This window comes from Glycine max, chromosome 15 (assembly GCF_000004515.6).
Source record: "Glycine max cultivar Williams 82 chromosome 15, Glycine_max_v4.0, whole genome shotgun sequence".
NCBI lineage: Eukaryota > Viridiplantae > Streptophyta > Magnoliopsida > Fabales > Fabaceae > Glycine > Glycine max.
The window spans coordinates 53,036,687-53,062,248 of record NC_038251.2 but is presented as its reverse complement, the minus strand read 5'-3'; the positions used below and the strand labels follow the sequence as shown (position 1 = coordinate 53,062,248).

The 25,562-nt window shown below is 34.9% G+C and overlaps 3 protein-coding genes across 9 annotated transcripts; 2 read left to right on the top strand and 1 right to left on the bottom strand.

Moving 5' to 3' along the window:
• Positions 1–293: 293 nt before the first annotated feature.
• LOC100789413 (thylakoid lumenal 19 kDa protein, chloroplastic) lies at positions 294–3,025 on the bottom strand. Of its 3 annotated transcripts, none has more exons than XM_041009553.1 (3): positions 2,468–2,900; positions 1,657–2,063; positions 294–801 (listed from the first exon to the last, which is right to left on the bottom strand). In XM_041009553.1, exons 1-2 carry the CDS (start codon positions 2,811–2,813, stop codon positions 1,687–1,689), a joined length of 723 nt encoding a protein of 240 aa, XP_040865487.1. In that variant the 5' UTR covers positions 2,814–2,900; the 3' UTR covers positions 294–801; positions 1,657–1,686. The 3 variants fall into 3 exon arrangements, with proteins under 3 accessions (XP_040865487.1, XP_040865488.1, XP_003546881.1); XM_041009554.1 differs by lacking the exon at positions 294–801 and adding an exon at positions 915–973; XM_003546833.5 differs by lacking the exon at positions 294–801 and having other exon boundaries at positions 1,609–2,063; positions 2,468–3,025.
• Positions 3,026–9,902: 6,877 nt separating this feature from the next.
• Positions 9,903–16,302, top strand: LOC100788530 (pentatricopeptide repeat-containing protein At5g04780, mitochondrial). Of its 4 annotated transcripts, XM_041009551.1 has the most exons (5): positions 9,903–13,052; positions 13,143–13,256; positions 13,397–13,517; positions 13,757–13,810; positions 14,253–16,302. In XM_041009551.1, the coding sequence occupies exon 1, from the start codon at positions 9,983–9,985 to the stop codon at positions 12,773–12,775; it is 2,793 nt and encodes a 930-aa protein (XP_040865485.1). In that variant the 5' UTR covers positions 9,903–9,982; the 3' UTR covers positions 12,776–13,052; positions 13,143–13,256; positions 13,397–13,517; positions 13,757–13,810; positions 14,253–16,302. The 4 variants fall into 4 exon arrangements, with proteins under 4 accessions (XP_040865485.1, XP_014623850.1, XP_040865486.1 ...); XM_014768364.3 differs by lacking the exon at positions 13,143–13,256; XM_041009552.1 differs by having other exon boundaries at positions 9,903–13,256.
• A 2,104-nt stretch (positions 16,303–18,406) lies between these two features.
• On the top strand, positions 18,407–24,438 carry LOC100788886 (E3 ubiquitin-protein ligase makorin). Of its 2 annotated transcripts, XM_041009550.1 has the most exons (6): positions 18,407–18,657; positions 19,219–19,294; positions 19,394–20,151; positions 20,580–20,649; positions 23,757–23,942; positions 24,024–24,438. In XM_041009550.1, the coding sequence occupies exons 1-6, from the start codon at positions 18,647–18,649 to the stop codon at positions 24,201–24,203; spliced, it is 1,281 nt and encodes a 426-aa protein (XP_040865484.1). In that variant the 5' UTR covers positions 18,407–18,646; the 3' UTR covers positions 24,204–24,438. The 2 variants fall into 2 exon arrangements, with proteins under 2 accessions (XP_040865484.1, XP_003546880.2); XM_003546832.5 differs by having other exon boundaries at positions 18,408–18,657; positions 23,757–24,438.
• Positions 24,439–25,562: the final 1,124 nt, after the last annotated feature.

Here is a 25,562-nt window from a genome sequence, read left to right as displayed (position 1 = left end):
TTGATCTCTTAACTTGTATATTAGGACATTGGTCAAGACTCTTACATTTAACAATTCAAAACCAATTTTACCCAACTTTAAAATAAATAAATACTTAATCAAGTATTAAGGTGAATATCTTCCCAAGTTACGTGAACTTCCTTTGTATATTTTGTATCATAAGCAATAATGGAGTTTAACTTTATTCTTAAGGAGATTTTCTTTTGATTTCATCTTTCTTCTGCTTTAGCTCCTTCCGATTTTGCAGTCCACAGTAATACTATATTTGATGACAAAGTATTAGTGTTCAAGTTTAAACTGGTTGGTTGGTAAAGCCACATCCAATATGAATCTAACAACATCAAGGTCATTTACCAGAAATCAAGCTTTATCTCAAATAAATGCATCCAACTTCAAGTGGATTTTGTTAATAACCAAAAAATCTTACCTACTGAGTAGCCAGCCATATTGCTTTGAGATTTGAATTCGGATTATAAACATTAGTGATCAAAAGGACCAGGGACCATGGAAATGAATCCCTCAAGAGGTCACTGACCCAGAGGAATTTTTCTAGTCCCTGATATTTCATCATCCTACCCCAAATTTCATTGATCACAATCCCAATGTAGAAATCAGAAATTGAATTTTCCATGAAAGTATCTCCAAAAAAAAAACTTGAAACTGCCACAATTCATCCCAAGAGTTTTCAAATTTCAAGCTCAACAAGTATTAGATATTTAGATTCAACCACAAACCAACAGAATTTAGAACTGCAACCGCTAGTCTCTGATTTCTACAGCATAAATTTCACACGAGGGATTCCTGAAAATTTCAAAGAGAAGCCAATTGAACTAGGAACACAATTATGCTGACATGTAGAAAACTTTCTAACCCATTGCAGGACACCATGCTCGGCATAGAACATATAATCATTACCTAATTACAGAGGAATATTTCTAATTTAAGCCTTTTCCTCAGCCTCCCCGAAATTTCACTAGTCATAATTCCAATTTAGAAATCAGAAATTTAATTTTCCATGAAAAAAGTCCAAAAACATCAGAAATTGAATTTCTAAGCAACAAACAACCAGAATAATGCTCACAGATTCAACCATGAACCACATAAAACTTAGACTTGTAAATGCTAAACTCTATTTTCTCAATTAACCACATCTGAAATTGAAAGTTTCAAATTGAAGCCAGCTATACCAAAAATTGAAGCAGTAAAAATCCCAAATTTATCAAAAGAAGCCATCCCAAGGGCACCATCCTCTGCATAGAACAGATAATCATTACCTAACTCCAGAGGAATATTTCTAATTTCAGCCTTTTCATCTCCTAAACGGAATTTCATTACTTGGACTTCTAATTTAGAATCAGAAATTAAATTTTCCATGCCAAAATATTTTGAAAACCCCAAAATTAGAATTTTCTATGGAAATTCCAACATCATTCAGTTTTTCAAGCTACGAACAACCACAAGAACACTCACAAATTCAACCACAACTTAGACATGCAAGTTGCAACAGCTACACTCTATTTAAACCACATCAGAAACCTGACAGTTCCAAATTGAAGCCAACTATACCAAAACTTAAATCAAGCAGACAAGTAGTAAAAATTTAAAATATAACAAAAGAAACCATCCTCATCCTCATAATAGATAATCAACCATTACCTCTACAAAATATAAAACACCAGAAGCCAACTAAAAAGACCCCACAGTCTTAAAAGACTCATGAACATGCCTCAACATGTCCTTGTCTCTATTCCACTCAGGAGTGGGGGCATTGACAAAATGTGCATAGAGCTTGTTCTTAGCACAAGTAACTGAGATCAAGCTATGAGTACCAACTCCATCAATCTCATACACATAGTACAGCTGCCCCTTATCATCCTTCACCTCATCAGAGGTCACGCTGTCAGCATTAGCAATCAGGTCCTGCAGGTCCACATCAGATAGTGCCAAGTTGTTCAAAATCACATCCTTTGGTGCAAGTTGGCGAAATCCAGCGAGAAAAGTGAGGTACTCTTTCTCTGCCTTCTTCTTTGGGTTGTAGAACTCACTGTCTGTTCCATTGGTACCTATCATGCACAGATACAATACGTGTATCAGATACATATCTAGATATGTATAAAGATTCATAAAACATAATCAATATATATTTGCAATGCAACAAATATAAATTATAAACATAGTTAGTTTTCATATCAGACATATCTTCGTCATCATAAATTAATTCCTATTAAATTTACAAATAAGAATAATACTACCAACTTCATTCCTTCTTGAAGTCATCCATAAAATATAAAAAATAAATAAAAATCAATTTTGGTTCATCAATGAACAATGCTTTCATTTTTCTACATTATACATGTCTATATATCTCATGTAGTCATATTGAATTTTCCATAATTATTTTCATAAGCTTGGATACTTCGAAGATACGTATTAGTGAAGTATCAGTGCATGATCAATAGATTGGTACCCTTCTCGACTTTAGACACCAACCGTTCCTTCCAGCCAGCAGGCACGTCGTAGACATACTCAGCAGAGTCCTTCTTGCTGGAGTTGCCACCATACCCGCCGTAGTTTGCGGCGCTGGCGGCGGTGCCGTAGTAGACTTGGTAGGGAGACTCTTGTGCTAAGGAGGGTGCTGGTGCGGTGGTTAAAATGGTGGCGATGGCGGCGGCGGCAGTTAAGGTTGTTAAGGGTTGTTTGAAGGGTAGAAGAGGTTTGCATGATGGGGAGGGTGGTGCTGAAGATGATGGTTTTGGTGTGGTGGTTGAGGATAAAATGGCTGATGGTGATGAGAACATGGTGGTGGTGGCCATGGTGTGGTGGATATGTAGGTGTGGAATTGATTTTGTGTGTTATTATTGTCCATTGAAACATTGGAAGTGTTTAGATCTTTTTCTTATCCACCAGAAGATTGAGGAAGTTGAGGATTGGGCTTATGTGGAGGCTGACTTATTGTAATCTTTTTGGGGCTACCAATATGAGTTTGACAAGCGAGACATGTAAATGATAGAGTATTATTTTGAATAGTAATAGGTGGCCTGTGTACATACAACTTTATGCCAATTGTCCCCACAAGTAATTTTTTTATTTAGACATCTTTAATAAAAAATTTAATCCCATTAAAAATTAGGTGTTGTTTTAATAAGATAATTATTTTTTTAAAATGAAAGTAAAAAGTTATAAGAGATGAAAGAGAAAATACATAGATAGATGTAAAGGACACTTGTAATTTATAAAAACTTGGATATTTTAGAAATTTTGTCATAATATGTATTTTATAAAAAAAATTATAATGTTTTTTTATGAAAATATTTTAAACTATTGTTTGTCTCCATTAAATAATTTTTTTGGATCCGCTACTGATAGTAACTATACAAAAAATAATACGTTAAGACATTCATGATACCTGATTGAAACATATGCATGTGGAAAAGGAAGAGTACCTAAAAGGAGCCATATATATGTTAACTCATTGGTAAGTGTATTAAATTGTCACAAGTAGTAAAGTATTCTGAAGTTCAAGTGTCGAATTCACAAAGATTTTGTTTGTAGTTATATTGATGCAAACCCATTATATATGTATATATATATATATATATATACAAAGCAATCGCAAACGATCCAGCTCACTAAACTGACAAAAAGACAAAACAAACTTATATTAACATTGTTGCTATATGAGCCTTATACTTGGCATAATGCCACCCTTTATGCACTATTGTATCAATGATACTTTTAGCTATACTCATATTTACACTAAAATTTTCAAAAACAACTCTATTTCTATAGATCCATGTGCCATAAACAACCTTTGAAAAAGCTAATTTCAGAATTTCCTTTTTCCATCCTTTTCCTTTCGTATATTGCATAACCCATCTAACTTCATCCCTCCACATTTGAGGTGTGTGATCAATATCCATCCATTTGAGGACCTCCAACCAAATAGCTTTTGTGACTCTACAGCTAAACATCAAGTGATCCAAGTCCTCATCTTGTTCTTTACAAAGACTGCACAAACTACATTGAATCAGATTCATGTTTTTCAATCTAGTCTTCGTGGCCAACCGGTTCTGACAAGCAAGCCACAAAGTGACATTGGCTCTTGGTCTAGCTCTGTTATATCTCAACAACCTAAACCAGTCAGCCCTGTTATGATCCTCCACCAATTCCATATAAACTTGCTTCATTGAGAATTTCCTTTTACGCAACATTTCAATCCAAATCTGCTGCAGATTATTAACTTGAGGCCTCTGTTTCATAATACTCTTCAGTATCCATGTGCTATTACTTTTAACAGTTGCACTCATGACATTGTTTCCCTTTAAGAAATAAGCATGGATCCACTTTACCTAAAGATTTTCATCCTTAGAACAGATATTCCATAAACATTTAAGCATAGCAGTTAAATTCCACAACTCAAGATTAATCAAATTTAGACCATCACATCTAGCAGGTTTACAAACCTGCTTCCAAGCCACAGGGCTTTTCCTCTTCACCTCTGCACTGCCAGACCAAATAAACGATCGACAAATACTATCAATTTTCTGAATAACCTTTTTTGGCATAGGAAAAACACTCATCCAATACTGAGCTATAGCAGTGATAATACTTCTCACAAGCTGAATTCGACCTGCTATGCTTAACAGCTTAGAAGACCAATGTCTGATTCTCCCCACTATCTTCTCCACAATGTGAATGTATGTATACATGATTTTGATGATGTCAAAAGAAGAATCAAACAAGGCTCATTTTGCTTCAAGATTAATACAAGATTGTTTCAACAAACAAAGCCTTGATTTAAGATTTCTTCAAGATCAAGCCTTGCTTCACAATGAAAGGTTTCAAGTCATTCAAGGCACATGTAATCGATTACCAATACATGTAATCGATTACCAATGGTTTGAAAGTGTGTAATCGATTACACATCATATGTAATCGATTACCAGAGTCTCTGAACGTTGAGAATTCAAATTTTAAATGAAGGGTCACAACTGTTCAAGAAAAATAATTGTGTAATCGATTACACTAATTTTGTAATCGATTACCAGAGCGGATTTTCAAGGAATATCGCCAACAGTCACATCTTTTCATTAGATTTGTGAATGGCCATCAAAGGCCTATAAATAGGTGACTTGGGCACAAATTTTATGCAGAGAGTTTTGCTTGGCAAAAATGTCTTATCCTCTCAAAAGACAATGAGAGAGATTCCAAAAGAACTTCATTGTCAAATGCTCTCTCAAAAGAAATCCTTGGCCAAACACTTGCAGAATCTATAAGGATTCCTACATGATCTTTATTGTAATATTCTTCTCTTGAAGAGAGAATTCTTCTTCCATTCTTCTTATTCAATGAGATTGGTTAAGAGACTGTGAGTCTCTTGTTGTAAAGGATTCCTGAACACAAGGGATGGGTTGTCCCTGTGTGGTTCAGACTTTGTAATGGATTTTACAAAGATAGTGGAAATCTCAAGTGGGTTGCTTGAGTACTGGACGTAGGCACGGGTTGTGGCCGAACCAGTATAAAACTGTGTTTGCATTCTCTCTTCCCTTATCTCATTTATGTTATTGCAATCAATTTTGCCTTGCATGTTTATAGAACATTATTAAATTGATTATTGTTGCTTCTTCTGCATTCTAAGCCTATCCCTCTTAAGATTATTGAGGCCACAAGGTCCAACACACAAGAGGCAGGTAATGATGGACATTGAGTTTTTTCCATGACAAAGGAACCCCCAAATATCTGACAGACTGAGTTCCCTCTTCAAACCCTATGATATTCTTCACAACTTGTATGTTGTCATAATTCAAGCCACCACAAAACACCTTACACTTTGCTGGATTATTCTGTAGTCCTGTAGACTTAGAAAAGAAACTGAAGGCCTTTAGAATCATCTCTATAGACTTCTCATCACCTCTACAAAGAAGAAGAACATCATCTGCAAAGGACAGATGAATAATCCCTAATCGCTCACATTGGCTGTGATGATTAAAGTTAGGATCTCTTTGCATTTTGACCATAAATGTTGAACAAATAGGACAAACAACAAAGGGGAAATAAGGTCCCCTTGCCTAATGTCTCTTTTAGCCTCTAGCACATTAGACAACTCTCCATTAATGTTGAACCTGTAATTCACAGTAGTAATGACTTTCATGACCCACCCAATAAACTTCTTTGGCAATCCAAATTCCGTAAGAACCCCCTCCAATGCATCCCAGTCAACCATATCATAAGCTTTTTGGAGGTCTATTTGCATAATACACCTAGGGGTCCCACCCTTTCTAGTATACCCCTTCATCAACTCAGTTGCAAGGAGAATATGATTGTGAATGACTTGACCGGGCACAAAAGCTGCTTGGCTAGTATGAACAATATCCTGAATCACACTCCCTAGCCTCCTAGTAAAAATTTTTTAGATCACTTTATAAAAAGTAGAGCAACCTGCAATAGGCCTGTAATCCTTGACAGTCTTAGCAGTAATAGATTTAGGAATGAGTGTCACAAGAGTACTATTAAAAACCTTTAATAAAGTTCCTTTCTCGAAAAATTCATTCATTGCAGCAATAAAATCTTTCTTTACTATATGCCAGCTATTTTTGAAGAATTTTGCCCCATAACCATCTATGCCAGGTGCTTTCAAATCACCAATTCCCTGCAGAGCTTTAACAATCTCAACTTCTGTAACTGATGCAGTAAGAAAAGCTCCTTGGTCAAAAGTAATTTGCTTACCATCCCTCATAGCTTGGATATCAATATGCCTCAAATTACTAGCAGTACTTCCCATTAACTTTCTATAAAACTCCATCACTTCATTATGGATGTCACTTTGCTCAGTAAGAATAGTCCCATCACCTTTCTGTAGAATACTCATGCTTATATTGTGATGCTTGGCCTTGATGATAGAATGAAAAAAAGCATTATTTTCATCTCCCATTCTAAGCCAATCCACCTTAGCTCTTTGTCTTAACATATTACCCTCCATTTCATTCCAATTAATCACCCTCTCAGTACACTTTTTCACAATATCAATCAAGTTGCCATCCATCCTATTATGAGTGATAGCATTTTGGGCTAAGTCTAAATCTCTTCTGGCTTTAACCAATTCCTGTCTGGCATTGGTCATGCTTTTACCAAGTTGAACCAATTCAGGTTTAAGTCTTTGGAGTTTCTGCCACAGAACATGCATAGGAGTACCTTTTATAGGCCTATTCCAACTATTCTGAACCACTTCCTCATAACCTATCATATCAACCATACAATTATAAAACTTGAATCTTCTGGTTTTATTCTTGGGAGAAGAGAGAGGAAGGATGGGAGATTTAAAATAGAAGATTAGGAGATAAGATAAAAATGAAAGAGATAAGATATTAAAGTACAAGATAAGACATGTATAAGATAAAATAGATAAGATAAGAAAAGTAAAAGATAAAGATAATGAAAAAAATGATTTCAAAATGTGATAATGCTGGGACCTAACATGCCTTAGCCTAAGATGTATTATTTTAGATTTTTTTTTCTATCGATTAGGTGAATTTTTCCTATTCACATATATTGGAATACTTGTCCTTAATGTCTCACTATGACAAACATATATTATTTATCTATCTCCCAACTGTTTTTGTAAAGACTCAATAGATAAAATTCATATCCATGAAGTTCTAATCCTAGATGTTTGTTTTGATGCATGTGTATAATGCAATCACTCTATGTCAAACAATGATTTTATTAAGATACCCCGTCCTTTGAGTTTTATTAGAAATTACCCTCCTTCAGCGACTAATCCCTAAAACTGATGCATATAAGACCTTCCTTGTATTTCTACTAAGGATTATCCTCTATTGAGCGCCTAATCCCTAAAGATAATCTAAGGATGAATGATACATGAAATTAAAATAAGAAAGAAAACACTTGTTTGTATCGATAGATATAAAGCATAGAATATATCTTTTGACTTTTTTAGGCTTGTCAGACCCAAACTAAGGGGGTTCGGCCTCTCATTGCTATAAGAGGCTCTATACTTTAGGGGCTAATGTGGATAAAAGAAAAGAAATGAATAAAGGAAGAAAAAGGGATAATAGACATAAAAATAGGATTTTCCCTATTCGAGATACTGAGAGTTAGGATGTATTAATTAGAGAACTCTGAGTCTCCGGGGTGGTGTAGGAATTGGTATCCCGGTATGTATTTCTCCTTTGCTTCATACTCCTTCTATAGGTCTAAGGTAGTTTATTTTTCACACGACTTCATACTGAGTGCAGACTTTAGCGCTAAGTGTGCCTTTGTACTTCTTTATGAACCTTCTTTGAACTAAGCATGAGTTTTTCCACTTAGCGAGGGTGCGAGCTATTGTGCGCTAAGTGAGCTATCTAATTCTTTTCATTTTTGCATCAATTTCCCTTTAAAATACTTAAAATTTCCCTTTAAAGCACTTAATTCTTCTTCTTTTGATTTCTACTCATAAGAAATTGCAAAGATATTAATTTTTTTATTGTTTCCTTAAAAACAACAGTAAAATAAAAAAATTATAATAATTCTTAATTAAAATTGACTATCAAATTAACTCAAATTTCGTAGTTATCAATACCCTGGTTGTTATGGTAATTCCAATATGATTCAAAGTTTGAAGGTACTTTGTAGAAAAACAAGAAAGGGTTAAAAGAAATATAAGTATAGTAAATAATATAATATGATAAAATTAAGGGATCTGACTCAGTTAACTAAGCAGGATATGTGAGTTGTTATAAATATTTTATTATTTATATTTAACTCCTCTAGATAAAAAAAATATATGATATAATAAAACACATAAAAATAAAATAATAATAATAAGTGTTAAAAAATATTTAAATACCCAAATTATATTTACCTACTCACTTTTTTCTTTTTGTTTATGCTTCATATTTTTCTCTTTTTTATTATTTATTATTTCTTTCTTTTTTTCCTTTTTTCCTTTTTTCTTTCTATATTTCTCTTCTATTTTCTACATATGTCACAAAACATTGTGTATCCTGTAACACCTTGAAAATTATACCTCAACTTATAGAAGAATAGTTTGTGTCTATGTGATATGTGAAAATATAATTGATATTAAAAGTAATTATAATGAAGATTTAATTTAAGTAATTAATGAAAACTTGAGTTATATGCATGCTATTTTATGTGATAATTTTAATAGAAATTTGGATTTCTTAGAACATGATTTCAACACTATGTAAAATTATAATGTGCAAGATTAAACTGTAAATTTACAATGTGTAGATTTAATTTGAGCATGATTAATTAGGATTACTCTATGATCTATGAAATTAGCACAACGATCCATGATAATTAACTAGAGATTAACTAATTATGGTAAATGCATATTTATTATTTATACGCACTTTAACCAAGAAGTTAATGATGAACATATCTTGAAACACATTGTCACAAGTATAATATTTTTATTTAAGAGATGAAGCAATGTGATATTAACATCTCTAGGTGAAGAGTGTAATTTAATCTATACAAAATTAAGGTTAAACAAAAGTGTCAAATTATTTTAAGATATACTTGGATTGAATACCTTAAACATATTTTTGGAATCCTAAACTTAGTTTGATATATATTTGAATTCTCTATTAGTTAATTCAACAACTTATGTAAGCAATAAAATTTTGTTATTTTTAAAGTAAAAGTAGTTTTGAATTGCACATTTACAAATTATAATAAAAATACAAAGTAAAAATATTTTTGATTGGCATTATCCAAACAAATTTTATTTTATTAATATACTTTTGAATAAAAAATATTCAAACTTAAATCGTATTAGAGTATAGGTAAACCTAAATATACATCATATCTTTTTATTTAAACTTATGTTTGGAAACTTCTCTAATCCTAAACAGTTGGTTGGAATTAGAGTTTTGGTATTTGGGTTTAGACCTGAGACACACCTATGTACTCACGTGAGGGCGAGGAACTAGTGCATTAGTGCAATAGCAATAGCATGTTGTCAATGAACAAAACATCTCCAAGGTTTTGGTACATCAATTTCCTCCCACATAGTATTCTCCAACGTCTCTACTTCCCATTCAAACGCGCCACTCTACAAACTGCTTCTCTAGCCACAGTAAAAGATTCACAAACCACGTTCACAAAACCCCCCATATCCTATTCCAAGCTCTTATCACAATGTGTTGCTTCAAAGTCCCTAACTTCAGGTATGGAACTCCATGCACACTTGATCAAGTTTGGGTTTTCCCGCGACCCAAGTCTCAGGAACCACTTGGTAACTCTGTATTCCAAGTGTCGTCGTTTTGGGTATGCCCGCAAGCTGGTTGATGAAAGTTCTGAACTAGATGTGGTTTCTTGGTCTTCTTTGCTATCTGGGTATGTGCAAAATGGGTTTGTAGAGGAGGCACTGTTGGTTTTTAATGAGATGTGCTTGCTGGGTGTTAAGTGCAATGAGTTTACCTTCCCCAGTGTGCTTAAGGCATGTTCAATGAAGAGGGATTTGAACATGGGGAGGAAGGTTCATGGTATGGCTGTTGTCACAGGGTTCGAGTCTGATGGGTTTGTTGCTAACACATTGGTTGTTATGTACGCCAAGTGCGGCCTGCTGGATGATTCTAGGAGGTTGTTTGGTGGAATTGTGGAGCGAAATGTTGTTTCATGGAATGCCTTGTTCTCTTGTTACGTGCAAAGTGAGTTGTGTGGTGAGGCTGTGGGTTTGTTTAAGGAAATGGTGAGGAGTGGAATAATGCCTAATGAATTCAGCATTTCCATCATATTGAATGCCTGTGCAGGCTTGCAGGAAGGCGACCTGGGAAGGAAGATTCATGGGCTTATGCTAAAGATGGGACTTGATTTGGATCAGTTTTCTGCGAATGCGTTGGTTGACATGTATTCTAAAGCAGGGGAGATTGAAGGTGCGGTTGCTGTTTTTCAGGACATTGCACACCCTGATGTTGTTTCTTGGAATGCAATTATTGCTGGTTGTGTTCTTCACGATTGTAATGATTTGGCTTTGATGTTGTTGGATGAGATGAAAGGCTCTGGAACTCGTCCGAATATGTTTACGCTGTCAAGTGCTTTAAAGGCCTGTGCTGCTATGGGGTTCAAGGAGTTGGGTAGACAGTTGCATTCTAGTTTGATAAAGATGGATGCTCACTCAGATTTGTTTGCTGCTGTTGGACTTGTAGATATGTATTCTAAGTGTGAAATGATGGATGATGCGAGAAGAGCTTACGATTCGATGCCAAAGAAGGACATTATTGCATGGAATGCTTTGATCTCCGGTTACTCACAGTGTGGTGATCACTTAGATGCAGTCTCACTTTTTTCTAAAATGTTCAGTGAAGATATAGATTTCAACCAAACTACTTTGTCAACGGTTCTCAAATCTGTGGCCAGCTTGCAGGCAATTAAGGTGTGTAAGCAGATTCATACAATTTCCATCAAATCTGGAATTTATTCAGATTTCTATGTAATAAACAGTCTTCTTGACACATATGGAAAATGTAACCATATAGATGAAGCTTCGAAAATATTTGAAGAGCGCACTTGGGAAGATTTGGTGGCTTACACATCCATGATAACAGCATATTCTCAATATGGGGATGGGGAGGAGGCTTTAAAGCTATATTTACAAATGCAAGATGCAGATATCAAGCCCGATCCATTTATCTGCAGTTCCCTTTTAAATGCTTGTGCAAATTTGTCAGCCTATGAGCAAGGGAAACAATTACATGTCCATGCCATCAAGTTTGGATTTATGTGTGATATTTTTGCCAGCAATTCTCTGGTTAATATGTATGCGAAATGTGGAAGCATAGAGGATGCTGATCGTGCCTTTTCTGAGATACCTAACAGAGGAATAGTCTCCTGGTCTGCAATGATTGGAGGATATGCTCAGCATGGCCATGGTAAAGAGGCTCTTCGGTTGTTCAATCAAATGCTTAGAGATGGTGTGCCACCCAACCATATTACTTTAGTTAGTGTTCTTTGTGCATGCAATCATGCTGGTTTGGTAAATGAGGGAAAACAATATTTTGAGAAAATGGAGGTAATGTTTGGGATTAAACCCACACAGGAGCATTATGCTTGCATGATTGATCTCCTTGGACGATCAGGGAAATTAAATGAAGCAGTGGAGCTAGTAAACTCAATTCCATTTGAGGCTGATGGCTTTGTTTGGGGGGCACTTCTTGGAGCTGCGAGAATCCATAAAAATATAGAGCTCGGTCAGAAAGCTGCCAAGATGCTTTTTGATCTTGAGCCAGAGAAATCTGGTACCCATGTTCTCCTTGCAAACATCTATGCCTCCGCAGGGATGTGGGAAAATGTTGCTAAGGTTAGAAAGTTCATGAAAGACAGCAAGGTGAAGAAGGAGCCTGGAATGAGTTGGATTGAGATCAAAGACAAGGTATACACTTTCATTGTTGGAGACAGAAGTCATTCTAGAAGTGATGAAATATATGCTAAACTGGATCAGTTGGGTGACCTTCTAAGTAAAGCTGGATATAGTTCCATTGTAGAGATCGATATACATAATGTGGACAAAAGTGAAAAGGAGAAGCTCTTATATCACCATAGTGAGAAACTTGCTGTAGCCTTTGGATTAATTGCTACGCCACCCGGGGGCCCTATAAGGGTGAAGAAGAATCTACGAATTTGTGTTGACTGCCACACCTTTTTCAAATTCGTATGTAAAATTGTTTCAAGGGAAATTATTGTCAGAGATATTAATAGATTCCATCATTTTAAAGATGGATCATGTTCCTGTGGTGATTATTGGTAATAACATCAAGATAGTACATTCTTTCAGATTGACAAGATATGTAGATTCTTTACCTTTACTACTGCAACTGTTTCATGACTGAAGTGGGTATGTCGATTGAAACACGCAGTGATGGTATAATTACTTAGAAAAATAGTAGTCAAAATATCATTTCCCTATATTTCTACTGAATTCATGTGTGAGAAATTTAAGGAAAAGGGAAGAATGAAGAAGAGATTGGTTAATATGTGTGAACTCAGATGTTACCCTAAAATTGTGATCATCAGTTCATGCCAGGGTAACCACTAGATTTATGCCTTCAAATTGTTGATTCCTTTATTGATTAAAAGGCTGGAGTTTGACATTTAATTTCTTGTCTGACATGAAGGCTACTCAGTCATGGTTTCAGTTTCTGCTGAACTTATTATTTATCTCATTCAAATTACTTGACATTTGGTGTTTAATGCGCCTTCTGATCCGATTTTCAAACTAGAGATGTTTGGTGCGTGTTTGGGTGCCTATAGTGGCTGAATTTATAATTCAGTATTTGCTTATGGACATGTTTCTTCCCATTTTTCTCAGCATGTTTGTGTTGCTGCTGTGTTACAATATGCTTATGTAATTTTCAAACATATTGGATAGGGAATGAAAAGATGTATGATGTGTTTGTCCTGCCGAATCTTTGTTGGAAGAAAATATAACAAATGATCAACAATGCCTTAAACTGGATGTGTTTGAGCAGCTATTTTCCCTAATAAATGAAGTAAGTGTTGAATTTTATTCCTTGTTAAAATTTTCAAAGTTAAATTACAGTGACTCTTGAAGTTTGCTGTTGTATTTCTGCCAGGAGCAAAACAAACATTCCGACTAATACCTTGAGTATTATGTCATCCAGCCCCTTTTTTCTTTAGGCTGAATGGCTCTGAATAATTTCATATTCCATTTCCTAACCTGTTTATCCTTGTTTACTCCTTTTGATGCAAAACTGGTTTTTCTTTGCAGATGTATTATGAGCAGATCATGAATCTGTTAAATCTGAATCAAAGAAACCTGCAGGTAAAATCTACAAGATTATAGTTTTTGTATCATACCTTTGTATTAATTCGTTGTGGTTTCTTTCTTTTGTGAGCTAACTTTGAGTATCCTCTTAAACTGATATGTCGAACAACAAAATTAGCCTTTGTGAAACTAATCATGCCCTAAAATATAATTAACGGAAAATATTTATGTATTTATTTTTTATCAGAAAAGTGAATGATCTTGTCATATATGAATGCATGTAGCTTTTAAAATTTAATTGACATGCTTTCTCTCCTGAAGTTTTGGAACAATAAGTATTCTCAAAACTATTTTTTATATATGTAATGCTTATTCTTGTTTTTGTTTCAATGTTGACCTGGCAGAATGCATTTATTTATATATAAGAATACCTATGAAATGCTTATTCTCATTATTTTCAATTAATAGCTCCTATCTTTTTTTTTTTTTTTTACTTTAGGGTGGGGGCATATGTCAAATCATTATGCAGGGGTTGTTAAAGATGTGAATAGGTGCAAGTGCAATCAGTACAATTCTGAGAGTTCCTCCTCACATAATATTTTTACTTGCATTGTTGATCTCTAGAAGGTGATGCACTCTTCTAATTGTCTAGACATTGTGGAGTAATATACAACAACAAAAACATTATCCCACTAGTTGACATCAGCTACTTGGATCATACCAGGGATGGATCTAAGGGGGGCTAGCAGGGGCCTTGCACCCCCTTCTCCCTTAGGATTCTTTATGTATATATATGAGAAAAAAAAGAAAATTAAAAAAATACTAATTAAAGAAAATATATAAAAAAATTGGTTTTTGAGATGATATTTGCTTAATTTTCTTCTAGTGGTGGATTATATATATATATTTTTTGCTTATGTGGAAAAGGCTAAAAGGGCTACTGTAAACCATCCTTATAAAGGAGGATGGTCAGAGCAGGATAAGGCTGGTCCAAAATACAAAAACTGTTGATGTTGATGAAAGCCGCGGCTGGCCTTACAAAATTAGCATTCCTATCTATACAATTGATAGAAATAACCTAATCTCTTTGAAGAAATCCAAGAGCTGATAGGAGGAGAGCAACATGAGGGTGATTGTCAGGGCAATTCTAACACCAAATACGTCTGATACCTTTGTCCGAAGCAAGAGAGATAGACCGTGATAAGAGTTGAGATTTCAATTTTAGTGCAATCACCAGATTTCAATTTTAGTGTAATCACCAGAGCAGGATAAGGCTGGTCCAAAATACAAAAACTGTTGATGTTGATGAAAGCCGCGGCTGGCCTTACAAAATTAGCATTCCTATCTATACAATTGATAGAAATAACCTAATCTCTTTGAAGAAATCCAAGAGCTGATAGGAGGAGAGCAACATGAAGGTGATTGTCAGGGCAATTCTAACACCAAATACGTCTGATACCTTTGTCCGAAGCAAGAGAGATAGACCGTGATAAGAGTTGAGATTTCAATTTTAGTGTAATCACCAGAGTTCTCAAAAGAGAAAAACCCTGCAATCCATCCACTGTTATGATCTCTTATAACTCCTCCAGACCCTATTATAGCTTGATCAGGTAAGCAGTTACCATCCACATTTAATTTATGTCAATCCACAGGAGGGGGTTGCCATCTAGCCATGAAGAGAGGAGATTGACTGGCCAAAGCACAATCAGAGTTGGTAGAGACAAGATCATCATGATAGAAGCATATACTCTGCACTACTCTCTGAATATCCCACTTCTCATCGTCAAAAATACAATTATTACCCCACTTTCAAACCCACCAAACAATAGTTGTAAAAAGGAATACTTTACTACCGTTGAGTTGGGATTTTAAACCACTTTACATTAGGGGTAGGGAACTAAGATGAGGAGCAAAGCCAAATCCGAGCCAAATTTCTTTGGCATGAGGGAAGTCTCTCAGACAATGAAGAGAATCCTCTCTAGGATTGGAGCAATGAGGGAAGGCAGATGAATTCACTAAATTCCTATGGAATCTAGTGGAATTTTTTGAGAGAGAATTGTGAAGAATCAGCCAAAACATGATCCTAATTTTCTTTGGGATTTTGAGCATCCAAAGCCACTTAAAGGCGGCAAAGTGGCAAGTAGAATCATGATTGAATTCAAAAGGGTTTAGGAGAATTGTGAAGAATCAGCCAAGACATGATCCTAATTTTCTTTGGGATTTTGAGCTTCCAAAGCCACTTAAAGGCGACAAAGTGGCAAGTAGAATCATGATTGAATTTAAAAGAAAGCCATTTACATGTAGAAGTTGATGTGTAGCCTCCATAAGTAGACTGATTCCACACGTATTTGTCAATCTGATTCATGGCCCAGGAAGGATCAATATCAAATAGAAGGTCCATGAAATTGTTGGGCAGAAAAGAATTGACCTATTGAATGTTCCATTGGCCATCATGGATTGTCTTTCAAAGTGAGATCAAATATGACTACAATGCACAAAAGGGACCTTACGATAAAGTAAGCCTGAGGAGGACCAGTTGTGATATCAAAGAGAGCAATCTTTAGATGAGAAGTGTTCATGAGAGAGATGACAGGAGTTGCCATGGTGCTCATGAAGTCCTTTTGGGGGTAGGTTTTAGTTGTAAGTTTCAAAAATTTATAAGCAATCAATTTTTAGTTTTAGTTTTAAAAAAATGTAATACCATTTTTAAAATTTAGGTTTAGTTTTTCTTTAATCTTTAGTTTCAAGATATAAAAGTTTTCAATCCTATTAACATTAATATAAGAGTATTTTGTGGTAATGTTGATGATAACAACAACAACAACAACATCTGAGCCAATGGTGACAATGCCAATGTTGATGGTGGTGTTGGGAGTGGTAGTTAGTGATGTTGGTGTAAGTGGTGATGGTGATTATTGTAGTAGTAGTGTTAGTGGTGATGTCGGTAATGACAATGGTGGTGGTGGCAGTGCGATGGTGACAGTGGTAACAATGCTAGTGATGGTAATTCTTAGCATGGATCATTATGTAACTAGAGTTAGCTTAGTTGGTTAGTCTCTATGTAACTAAAGTTACCTTAGATAGTTATAATTAGTTACTCTTACAACTATTTATATAATCAGCTGTAATAATCAACTTTGTGAGCTAATTCATTTATGCTATTCGGTTCCTTCAATATATGTTTTCTCTTTAACTTTCTCTGCAAGTTTTGCACTTATCCATGGTAGGCATGGGGTTTATGGTGGTATCATTGAAGAGCTCTGTTTCGCAACTCTTTGCTTTTGTTTCTTCTTCTATTATTTTCTTTCAATTTTTTCATCATGAATACTAATTCATCTTCGCAAGATTAATCTTTGAATATACACAACTCATACTATCTTCATCTAGGAGAAAATTCAGCAATTGCACTAGTTTCTCCAGTTCTTGATTCAACAAATTACAATTCGTGGAGTTGATCAATGCTTATTGCATTAACTGCGAAAAATAAAGTTGAATTTGTCGACGGACTCATTCAAGGATATGCATCAAACCATACACTTCATACCACTTAGAAGGGGTGCAATAATATGATGGTTTCTTGACTTGTTCACTCAATCTCACCATCAATCAGATAGAGCATTCTTTGGATGGATGATGCACAAGACATATGAAAGGGTTTGAAGTCGAGGTATTCACAAGGGGATCTACTAAGAATTTCATAATTGAAGTAGGACATGACATTTATCAGACAAGGTGATCAAGCTATAACTTATTACTTTAACAAAGTACGGGATGAAAGCTACACGAGGATTGTCATCATGTACACTAGCGAAGTGTTGAGATTCAACCCTTAAGATAACCCCACTATTTTGCATTGTACTTTTCTCGTCTTGTGCTTTTGTGTGAAAGGAATACTTGTTTATATCATATTCTTGCCAAGTTATAACATTTCTTTTAGGCCCATCTGCTAGCTTTCTTAACATTTCAGAAGCATTATCATCAGCAAAGATTGTATCTTTAAACCAATGTAGGAAAGTCTTGTTATGTTCTTTTAAGACCATGTCCTTTGACATTTTTGGATTACTTTCCTTCACTAAACCTTCGTGACAAAGTATGTATGACAAAACTTCATTATTGTTATTCAATACATACAAATGAGCTTGTTGCAAATCTTCTACACTTGGAGTGATAACATGCAGTCCTCTTGAACCCTTACCTCCGACTCTTTCGTCATGTCAAGACTCAGGAAGTCTAGGTTTTGTTTTTTTTTCAATGTACTCTACAATATATCTTTCCACAATAGATTCTTAGTATACCCTTTTAAGATCTCCTTCATTATTGCTCAACTGGGTACATCTATCACAAATAAACAAGACCTCAATTAGGTAAATCATGATATCGAAGAAAGCAGGAAAAAGATACATCTCCAACTGACACAATATTAACTATTGATTTTTCATTAATGATTGAGATTATATACTTTATTCTTCAAAATAAATTTCTTATTAGCTCCGGATGCTAAAGTCAGATACGAAACACTGAAACAACTTTTAATTAATTAATTAATTAACCTCGTAAAATGATTACAGAGAAAATACATAAATCTTCTAAAAAAAATTAATTAGTAAAAAAAATTAAAATACTGATTTATTTATATGATCACGTGTACTGCAATTTCCCGAAACAACACGTTTTTTGCGTAAGTGCGAGAGAGAGAGAAGTGGTGGAAAGCTGGTTAAACATTCGCAATCCCGACACACCGCCAAAAAACCCTCGTACCCGGTTTCGATTTCCAATGGGTCGCACCTGACCTAGGTTTCCACCTTTCTCTTCCTTCATATCTTTGTTCCTTCTTCCCATTCCTCTTCTCTTCTCGCTGCCAACAATTCCTCAATTCTCCCTCCATCATACGCCATGTCCAACAGGTACTCATTTTTGTTTTTTTTTTTTTTATCCTTCCACCAATTCTCGCTTCGATCTCTTCGATTTCTCCCGTGAGCCTCTTTTCGATTTTTCCTTTTTTTTTGTCTGGTTCGTATGTTTTGGTGCCGGAAAACATACAGGCCGTGTGTCTTGTGCTTCTTTTTTATTTTATTTTATTTATCTTTTCATTTTACTGATTGTAAATGTTTGTTTATTAAAAACAAAATGTGATCGGTTTTCTGTTAAGTTGGGTTTGGGATCGTTGGTCTTTGATATGTACAAGGTGGATTTTAAATTTGAAGTTTAGGTTTTTTTTTTTTTGTTATGGTAACGATTCATTTGAAGTGACTTGAAAATTGTATGTTGGTATGCTCGAATGTTTGTAATAATGAGGATTTTGATTTTTGATGTATGGACTCCTTGGATGTTGTTAATTTTTCTATTGAGTTTTTGTGGACTCTTTCTTCATTTATTTATCAATTAATTTAGGGGTCTACTTATTTATTGGTTTTTTTGTAGACTTTTTCTTGATTAATTTATTTGAAATTAATGAATTGTCTTAGGGTTTGCAAGTTCTATGCCCGTGGAGCATGTTTGAAGGGGGATCAATGTGATTTTGCTCATGAGAAAAAGGATGATGTAAGTTGTAACTCTAATTCTGGTTTTCATGTACTATGTTTACCCCCCCCAAATGGATCTTTTTGTTTACTTTCCTTTTGTTTCTTATGTGGAGAACAGATTTGCAGCTATTATAAAAAAGGATCCTGTGCTTATGGTAGTAGATGCAGATATAAGCATGTCAAAGCTTCTCAAGCGTCATCTTCAGCAAATGGACGCCATTCTCCTGTTTTGGATCCTGTTGTGAATCATACCATTAAAGGAACATCAAGTTGGGTTCCAAAGGCTGTGAAGTCATCTTCATCGGACAAGCGTGCAAGGAGCTCACAACAAAAGAATCTGCCCTCTCTTGAAAATGATGTTGGTCAATCCAGTACTAGTAGTGTTATACCATCTGAACATTTGTTCTGTGCATTTGCTGCTGCCAACTGCCCCCTTGAAGATAAATGTTCTCGCATTCATGGAAATCAGTGCTTATACTGTAGAAAATTTTGCTTACATCCTACTGATCGAAAGGAAAAAGAAAACCATTTGAGAACTTGTGAGAAAAAGGAAAAATACCTTCAGGCTTTGAAAGATAGTCAAGAAGTAGAGTGCAATGTTTGTTTGGAACGTGTTCTGTCCAAACCTAAACCAGCTGATTGTAAGTTTGGTCTGCTTCCTGAATGTGACCATGCTTTCTGTTTATCCTGTATCCGCAATTGGCGTAATAGTGCCCCAACCTCTGGAATGGACATCAGTAATGCTGGCACTGCTAATACAGTCAGAACCTGTCCTGTTTGTCGCAAACTATCATATTTTGTCATTCCAAGTGGTATTTGGTATTCTACTAAGGAAGAAAAGCAGGAAATTATTGACAACTACAAGGCAAACTGCAAGTAAATTTTCTATACTCAACTTCCCCTTCAATTTCCAGAAATTGATTTGAGTTTTGTTGACTGTCAACTTTTTGAGTTATGGTTAATTAATCAAAGGTGATTTAGAGTGTGGTTAGTTGGGAAAATAATTCCTTCCATACCTCATCTCTATATCCCCACTCCTACTCCCAACCCCCTTTCACACCACACCACAATCAAATACTCCCAAAACTACACAATATGCATGCACACACAGTATCCCAATATCTTGTGATGGTGATGTGTTCACTCTTCACATGTTCCTATTGATGAGTGCACTTTATGCAGAGTTAAGTTACGTAGGTGACAATCTGAATATTAATGAGAACAGAGGTGATTTGTGTTAATTTTTGGAATTTGAACTTTGATATTTGAAATTTGAATTTGCCTATTCTTGCCTTTCTTTTCAGACTAATTGATTGCAAGCATTTTAACTTTGGAAATGGGAATTGTCCATTTGGGGCTAGTTGCTTCTACAAGGTACCCAAGTGATCATCCCTTCTGTCTCTTGCTTGCTTTAATATTTTCCTTGGTCAAATTTGATTATCATTGATGTTAACTAATTTGAGTAGCATCATTTTTTAAGCAATGAATTGAACTCCACCATGCTTCTCCTTTCACTTGAAGAATATTTATTAGGTTGCATGGCTCATAGATAATTCATATGTCTGTCATCTCTAAAGCCTTGAATCAGTTGTTGAATTTGATTTTATTTATATATAATCATATGTAGGCTCACTATCCATCTTGGTTAAAAAATCTATAACTTTTTCTTGTCTTATCTACCACCAATATTTTTTTTGTATTTATCTTAGTTGAGCCCTGGTGCAGCGGTAAAGTTGTGCCTTGGTGACTTGTTGGTCATGGGTTCGAATCCGGAAACAGCCTCTTTGCATATGCAAGGGTAAGGCTGCGTACAACATCCCTCCCCCATACCTTCGCATAGCGAAGAGCCTCTGGACAATGGGGTACGAAGTTTTTTATCTTAGTTGAGAGTTCGAGAAAAATGAGATAGGAATTTCTGAATGCTAATGTTCAATTGTTAGTAACACACTCTGCAAAGCATCTGTTTATATACACGATGAGTACAATTTACAACAGAAATTAAAATAAAACTAGTTTTAACTCCTAAGACACAATGAATCTAAGAATGTGATGAACCTTATGATACAATGAATTCTAATGATACATGGAAAGTGGAGCATTAATTATATTCTATTTCCAACACTCCCACTCAAGCATGAGCATAGAGATCAAAAGCATCTAGCTTGTCACAGAAATAAGAAATCCCTTGTCCTTGTGAAGAACATTAGTGAGCAGATCAGCCAATTGATTATTTGAAGTTAGCAAAATATGTGCTAATTTATCTGGAGTCTATCTTCTCAGAAATATAAAGGCAATCGATCTCTATATGTTTGGTATGCTCATCGAAAACTGGGTTAGATGTAATATGAAGAGCTGCATGATTATCACAAATTAGTCTCAGTTCCTACCTCACAAAATTTTAGCTCTTTAATGAGTCATTTATTTGTTTTTAGACATATTAGTTCACAAGTAGTGAGAGTCATAGCTTGATATTCTGCTTCAGCTCTGGACCTTGCAACCACATTTTGCTTCATGAGGTTTTCCATGAAAGAGATTCACTCCAAATAGAACACAATATCCATATGTGGATCTCCTATTAAGTATAGGTAATAATCTCCTTATGCCCTCTGTTCTCAAACACTAATCCATCCTTTTACTAGTGATCCTCTAAGAAATATCAGAATTCTGACATCTGCATTCTAATGACCACACTTACAACAAAAGATGCCTGGTCTTGTTACAATTGGATCAGTTTAGCTTTCTGCCAAACTCCAATATCTACTTGGGTCAGAAAATAATTCTCCTTGGTCAGCAAGAAGCTTAACATCTTGATATGTGGGATTATCTAATGGTTTACAATTCACCGTTCCATTTTCTTCAAGAATATCAAGAGCATAGTTTATTGGGAAATAGTAATTCCAGACCTTGATTAAGCAACTTCAATTCCCAGAATATCTCAATTGGCCCGAGTCTGGTTTACCAAGAAAAATGTAGGAATCAGTTTATAATTTTGGAAGTTCAGATATCTGTACTAAAGCAAGCCATACACGTGTATTTGATATTATGATGAAATTTTTAAAATCTTTTGGCATGCAGCAAGGATAGTGGTATTTCTGTGTTGCTATGATGCTACTAGTATTTTTACTAACTAGCTCAAGCATTTACAATTGTACATTAGGTACTATCAGTGTAGGATTGCTGCAGAGTGGGATCATACCAGAGGGTTGAAGAGCAAACTGGCATGCTTGTGAGATTGTCATTTTTCTGCAAGTTGAAGACTCACAATTTTGTGGGTTCTGTTGCATGATCCAGTGCAGAGAAAACCCCCATTTCATGGGGTTTTTTGCCTTAAAAAGCTCTTCTCTTCAAGAGACATCTCTCTTCTCCCACTCAGTTGACAGATTTGCAATACCTTTCCTCTCCCTTACAGCACACGACACTTCTTTATTCTTTCTCTTGATTCTGTTTTTGATTTAATACCACTGCTGTCTTGATTTTTTTTCCACTTCGGATCTCTCTAAGATCACTTTTATTTGTGTTGGTTGTGTTACCTATTATTTGGATTGGTTTCTAAAACTGACAAGTTGGGGTTGTTTTTTTCCTTTGAAATACAATCTCTAACTTTGGTTGCTCTTGTTCTCTTCTCCCCCTACCCTTTTTTATAATCATTATCAAATATAAAATAGCAATTAAGATATTAATAGTACAATAGCTGCATCATAAATATCTAAATTATTGAATTTTGGTGGATTTTTTTCATGTAGTAGTTACTTAAGTAGTTAAGTTATTCCATTTTTATGTTAAAATACACCTTTTATTTTTAGTAGGAGCTTACGATTCATGTTATGATTCCACAATTTACAATTTTTCACCCCCTTAAACTTAAGTTGGGTCTTGATCTTGACAACCTTGGTTATTATAATTGGTGAAAATCGTTAGTTTGTAACCAAAGCTGATTAGGACTGGGGGTTTTCGTTTTGGTCAGTTTCAGAAGTTCCTGTGTTTGGTTTTTTAAGGTTAATAGTAAAATATTAAAATCTTTTGCCATCCAACAAACCAAATGGTGTTTTTTGTCTTACAATGCTTGTGTACTACATTTTGTGTTATGTATTGTCTTTTAATAAAAATAGAGTATTGGTATAATGAGCTATGATTTGGAGCCATACTAGATCAGGATTTGTGGTTTGTTTCATCTGATTGGGAAGTAGTGGTTGTCTTGTTTCAAACTTGATGGGAGACATGTATGTACTAAATGATAAAATGTAGGGAAGTTGTCAGTAGTTTTTCAATGACTTCCATTTAAACAACATGAAATTAAAATTATAAGGAATTAAGCTTCTGTGGCTATGTACTAAGTTTGATGTAAATACTAATAGACTTCAAAATATCCAAAATAAAGAGAAAGACTACTCACCTTTAGGATACTTGTGATTTTGTTTTTGATATAGCTTCAATTTGTTTCTCCTTTGTCCTTAAATAATTTTGATATCTGTTGCTTTCAGCATACAGTGAAGCCCGGCTCTTACACATGGATACATCACAGGCCACCACCTCAACGTAGACAGAACCATTTTGATGTGCATGACATGTTGAACATGCTCCAGGATGTTGACTTAACAAGTGCAGAATATTTTTCCATCATGAGGGACTCGGACCTTTATGATGATATGGATCCATTCGAGATGATGGTATCTGATAGGCTTGCTGGTGATTCAGGTCCTTGTTTAGGTCCTTTTGATTCTGATGAGGAGGACTTGGATATTTTTCAGATGGCTGCATTGTCAGAAGTGCTGGCTTCTGGCGTGGATGATTTTGGTCCCGAAGATTTCGGTGATGAAGATTTCAATCCTATGGAGGCTGCCTTGTTATCAATGATGATGCATTCTAATATGGAAGATGAAGATGACGACGATGATGAAGAAGAAGAATACAGTGATGAAGACTACTAGATTTACTTAGTTCATATAAAACCCATCTATAGACCAGTTGTTGAGGTAGTTATCTTTGGCAGTATGGTATCCTATCACTTTGCTTTAAAAAGTATTGGGGGCAGGAACTTCAAGATTTATTCTCGTTTATTTTGCTTATACTCATGCCTATACCTGGTATTTGTGATCATATGCCATTTTGTATATTTTCTAATATCACGCTATTGAAGGAGTTTTGGCTTGAGGGTTTTGCTTAGTCTTGTCTCACTGCATTGCATGTTTTGAATTGTGATTGCGCCATGTATAAATATGGCTTGTTATTCTTGGTGTTGCAGGTATATGCACCAGTTTCTTTTTTATTTGTGTTTTGATTGTTCGGATGAGCCATAGTTAAAATAATATTGAAAAAGATTGCTTAGCTTTATGAGTTTAGCATGATTTCCGCTTTATATATATATATATATATATGTAAAGTACCATTTATTGAAAGCAAACTCTTAAAAACGATTAAGAAAAAGCAGGAGGAATTTTCATCTAAAAACACAAGATGGCCCAGTCTCTTCCCCAGGCCACCCTACATGTGTGCTCTATTTTTTCCTTTTCTTGGTTTCCAATACAATTCACACCTTAAAGTTTTTACTAAGCTCCAAAATATCTACAATAATAGTATCAATGCAATTTTTTAGAGATAAAATAACCGGTTAAGCATTGCCTGCTGTTAGCCCTAATATTGTAAGTAACCAATCAAGTTAGCCCTTTCAATTTCATTATTATTTGGTGTCATCTAAAATCATTAATTATTAATTGGTATGATCTAATATCATTAAAAAAAACTAAATTTACATGTTAAGTGTCTAAGCGGTAGCTAACTAGGACTAGGCATGATAGATTAATTTCAGTTATCACCCCTCGCAAGTTGGAGCATGATAGATGTCTAACATGTCCATCTTGGAGATGAAAGAAATGAAGGTTGAGGAGGTAGAGAGCTTCCATAAAGAAATTAGAAAGTTGACCTTGACAAAGTGACAAATTGTGGTTATGTAGAAGTATCATGACTTTTAAAATACTATCCAAGTGTGGCAATTCATAAGGTGCCAAAGCTTTATTTGTAACGCCCTAACTTTTGGTAATACTTATTTAAATTGATTAATAATGTTTTCAAGTGAAAACTTAATTTAAATCATAGAATTTAATTAAATGATTTTTTTGTGGTTTGATGTGAAAGTTTCAAACAGTTAATTTAACTGAAATTCATACTATTATCTGTGAGTAGAAAATCTCAAATATTCCATGAAATAATTATGATTAAACATTATTAATCTTTCGTGATTTTTTTAAAATAAATTGACATTGTGGATTAAAATATTACTATTTTATTTG

Bases quoted from the DNA above. Each gene is read 5' to 3' on its own strand.
- LOC100788886 (XM_003546832.5), top strand. The intron at 20,152-20,579 runs GTAAATTTTCTA...CTTTCTTTTCAG, and splicing joins AACTACAAGGCAAACTGCAA to ACTAATTGATTGCAAGCATT. The intron at 20,650-23,756 runs GTACCCAAGTGA...TGTTGCTTTCAG, and splicing joins GGGCTAGTTGCTTCTACAAG to CATACAGTGAAGCCCGGCTC.
- LOC100789413 (XM_003546833.5), bottom strand. From the start codon at position 2,813: ATGGCCACCACCACCATGTTCTCATCACCATCAGCCATTTTATCCTCA. The intron at 2,064-2,467 runs GTACCAATCTAT...TGTGCATGATAG, and splicing joins GGTGTCTAAAGTCGAGAAGG to GTACCAATGGAACAGACAGT.
- LOC100788530 (XM_014768364.3), top strand. From the start codon at position 9,983: ATGTTGTCAATGAACAAAACATCTCCAAGGTTTTGGTACATCAATTTC.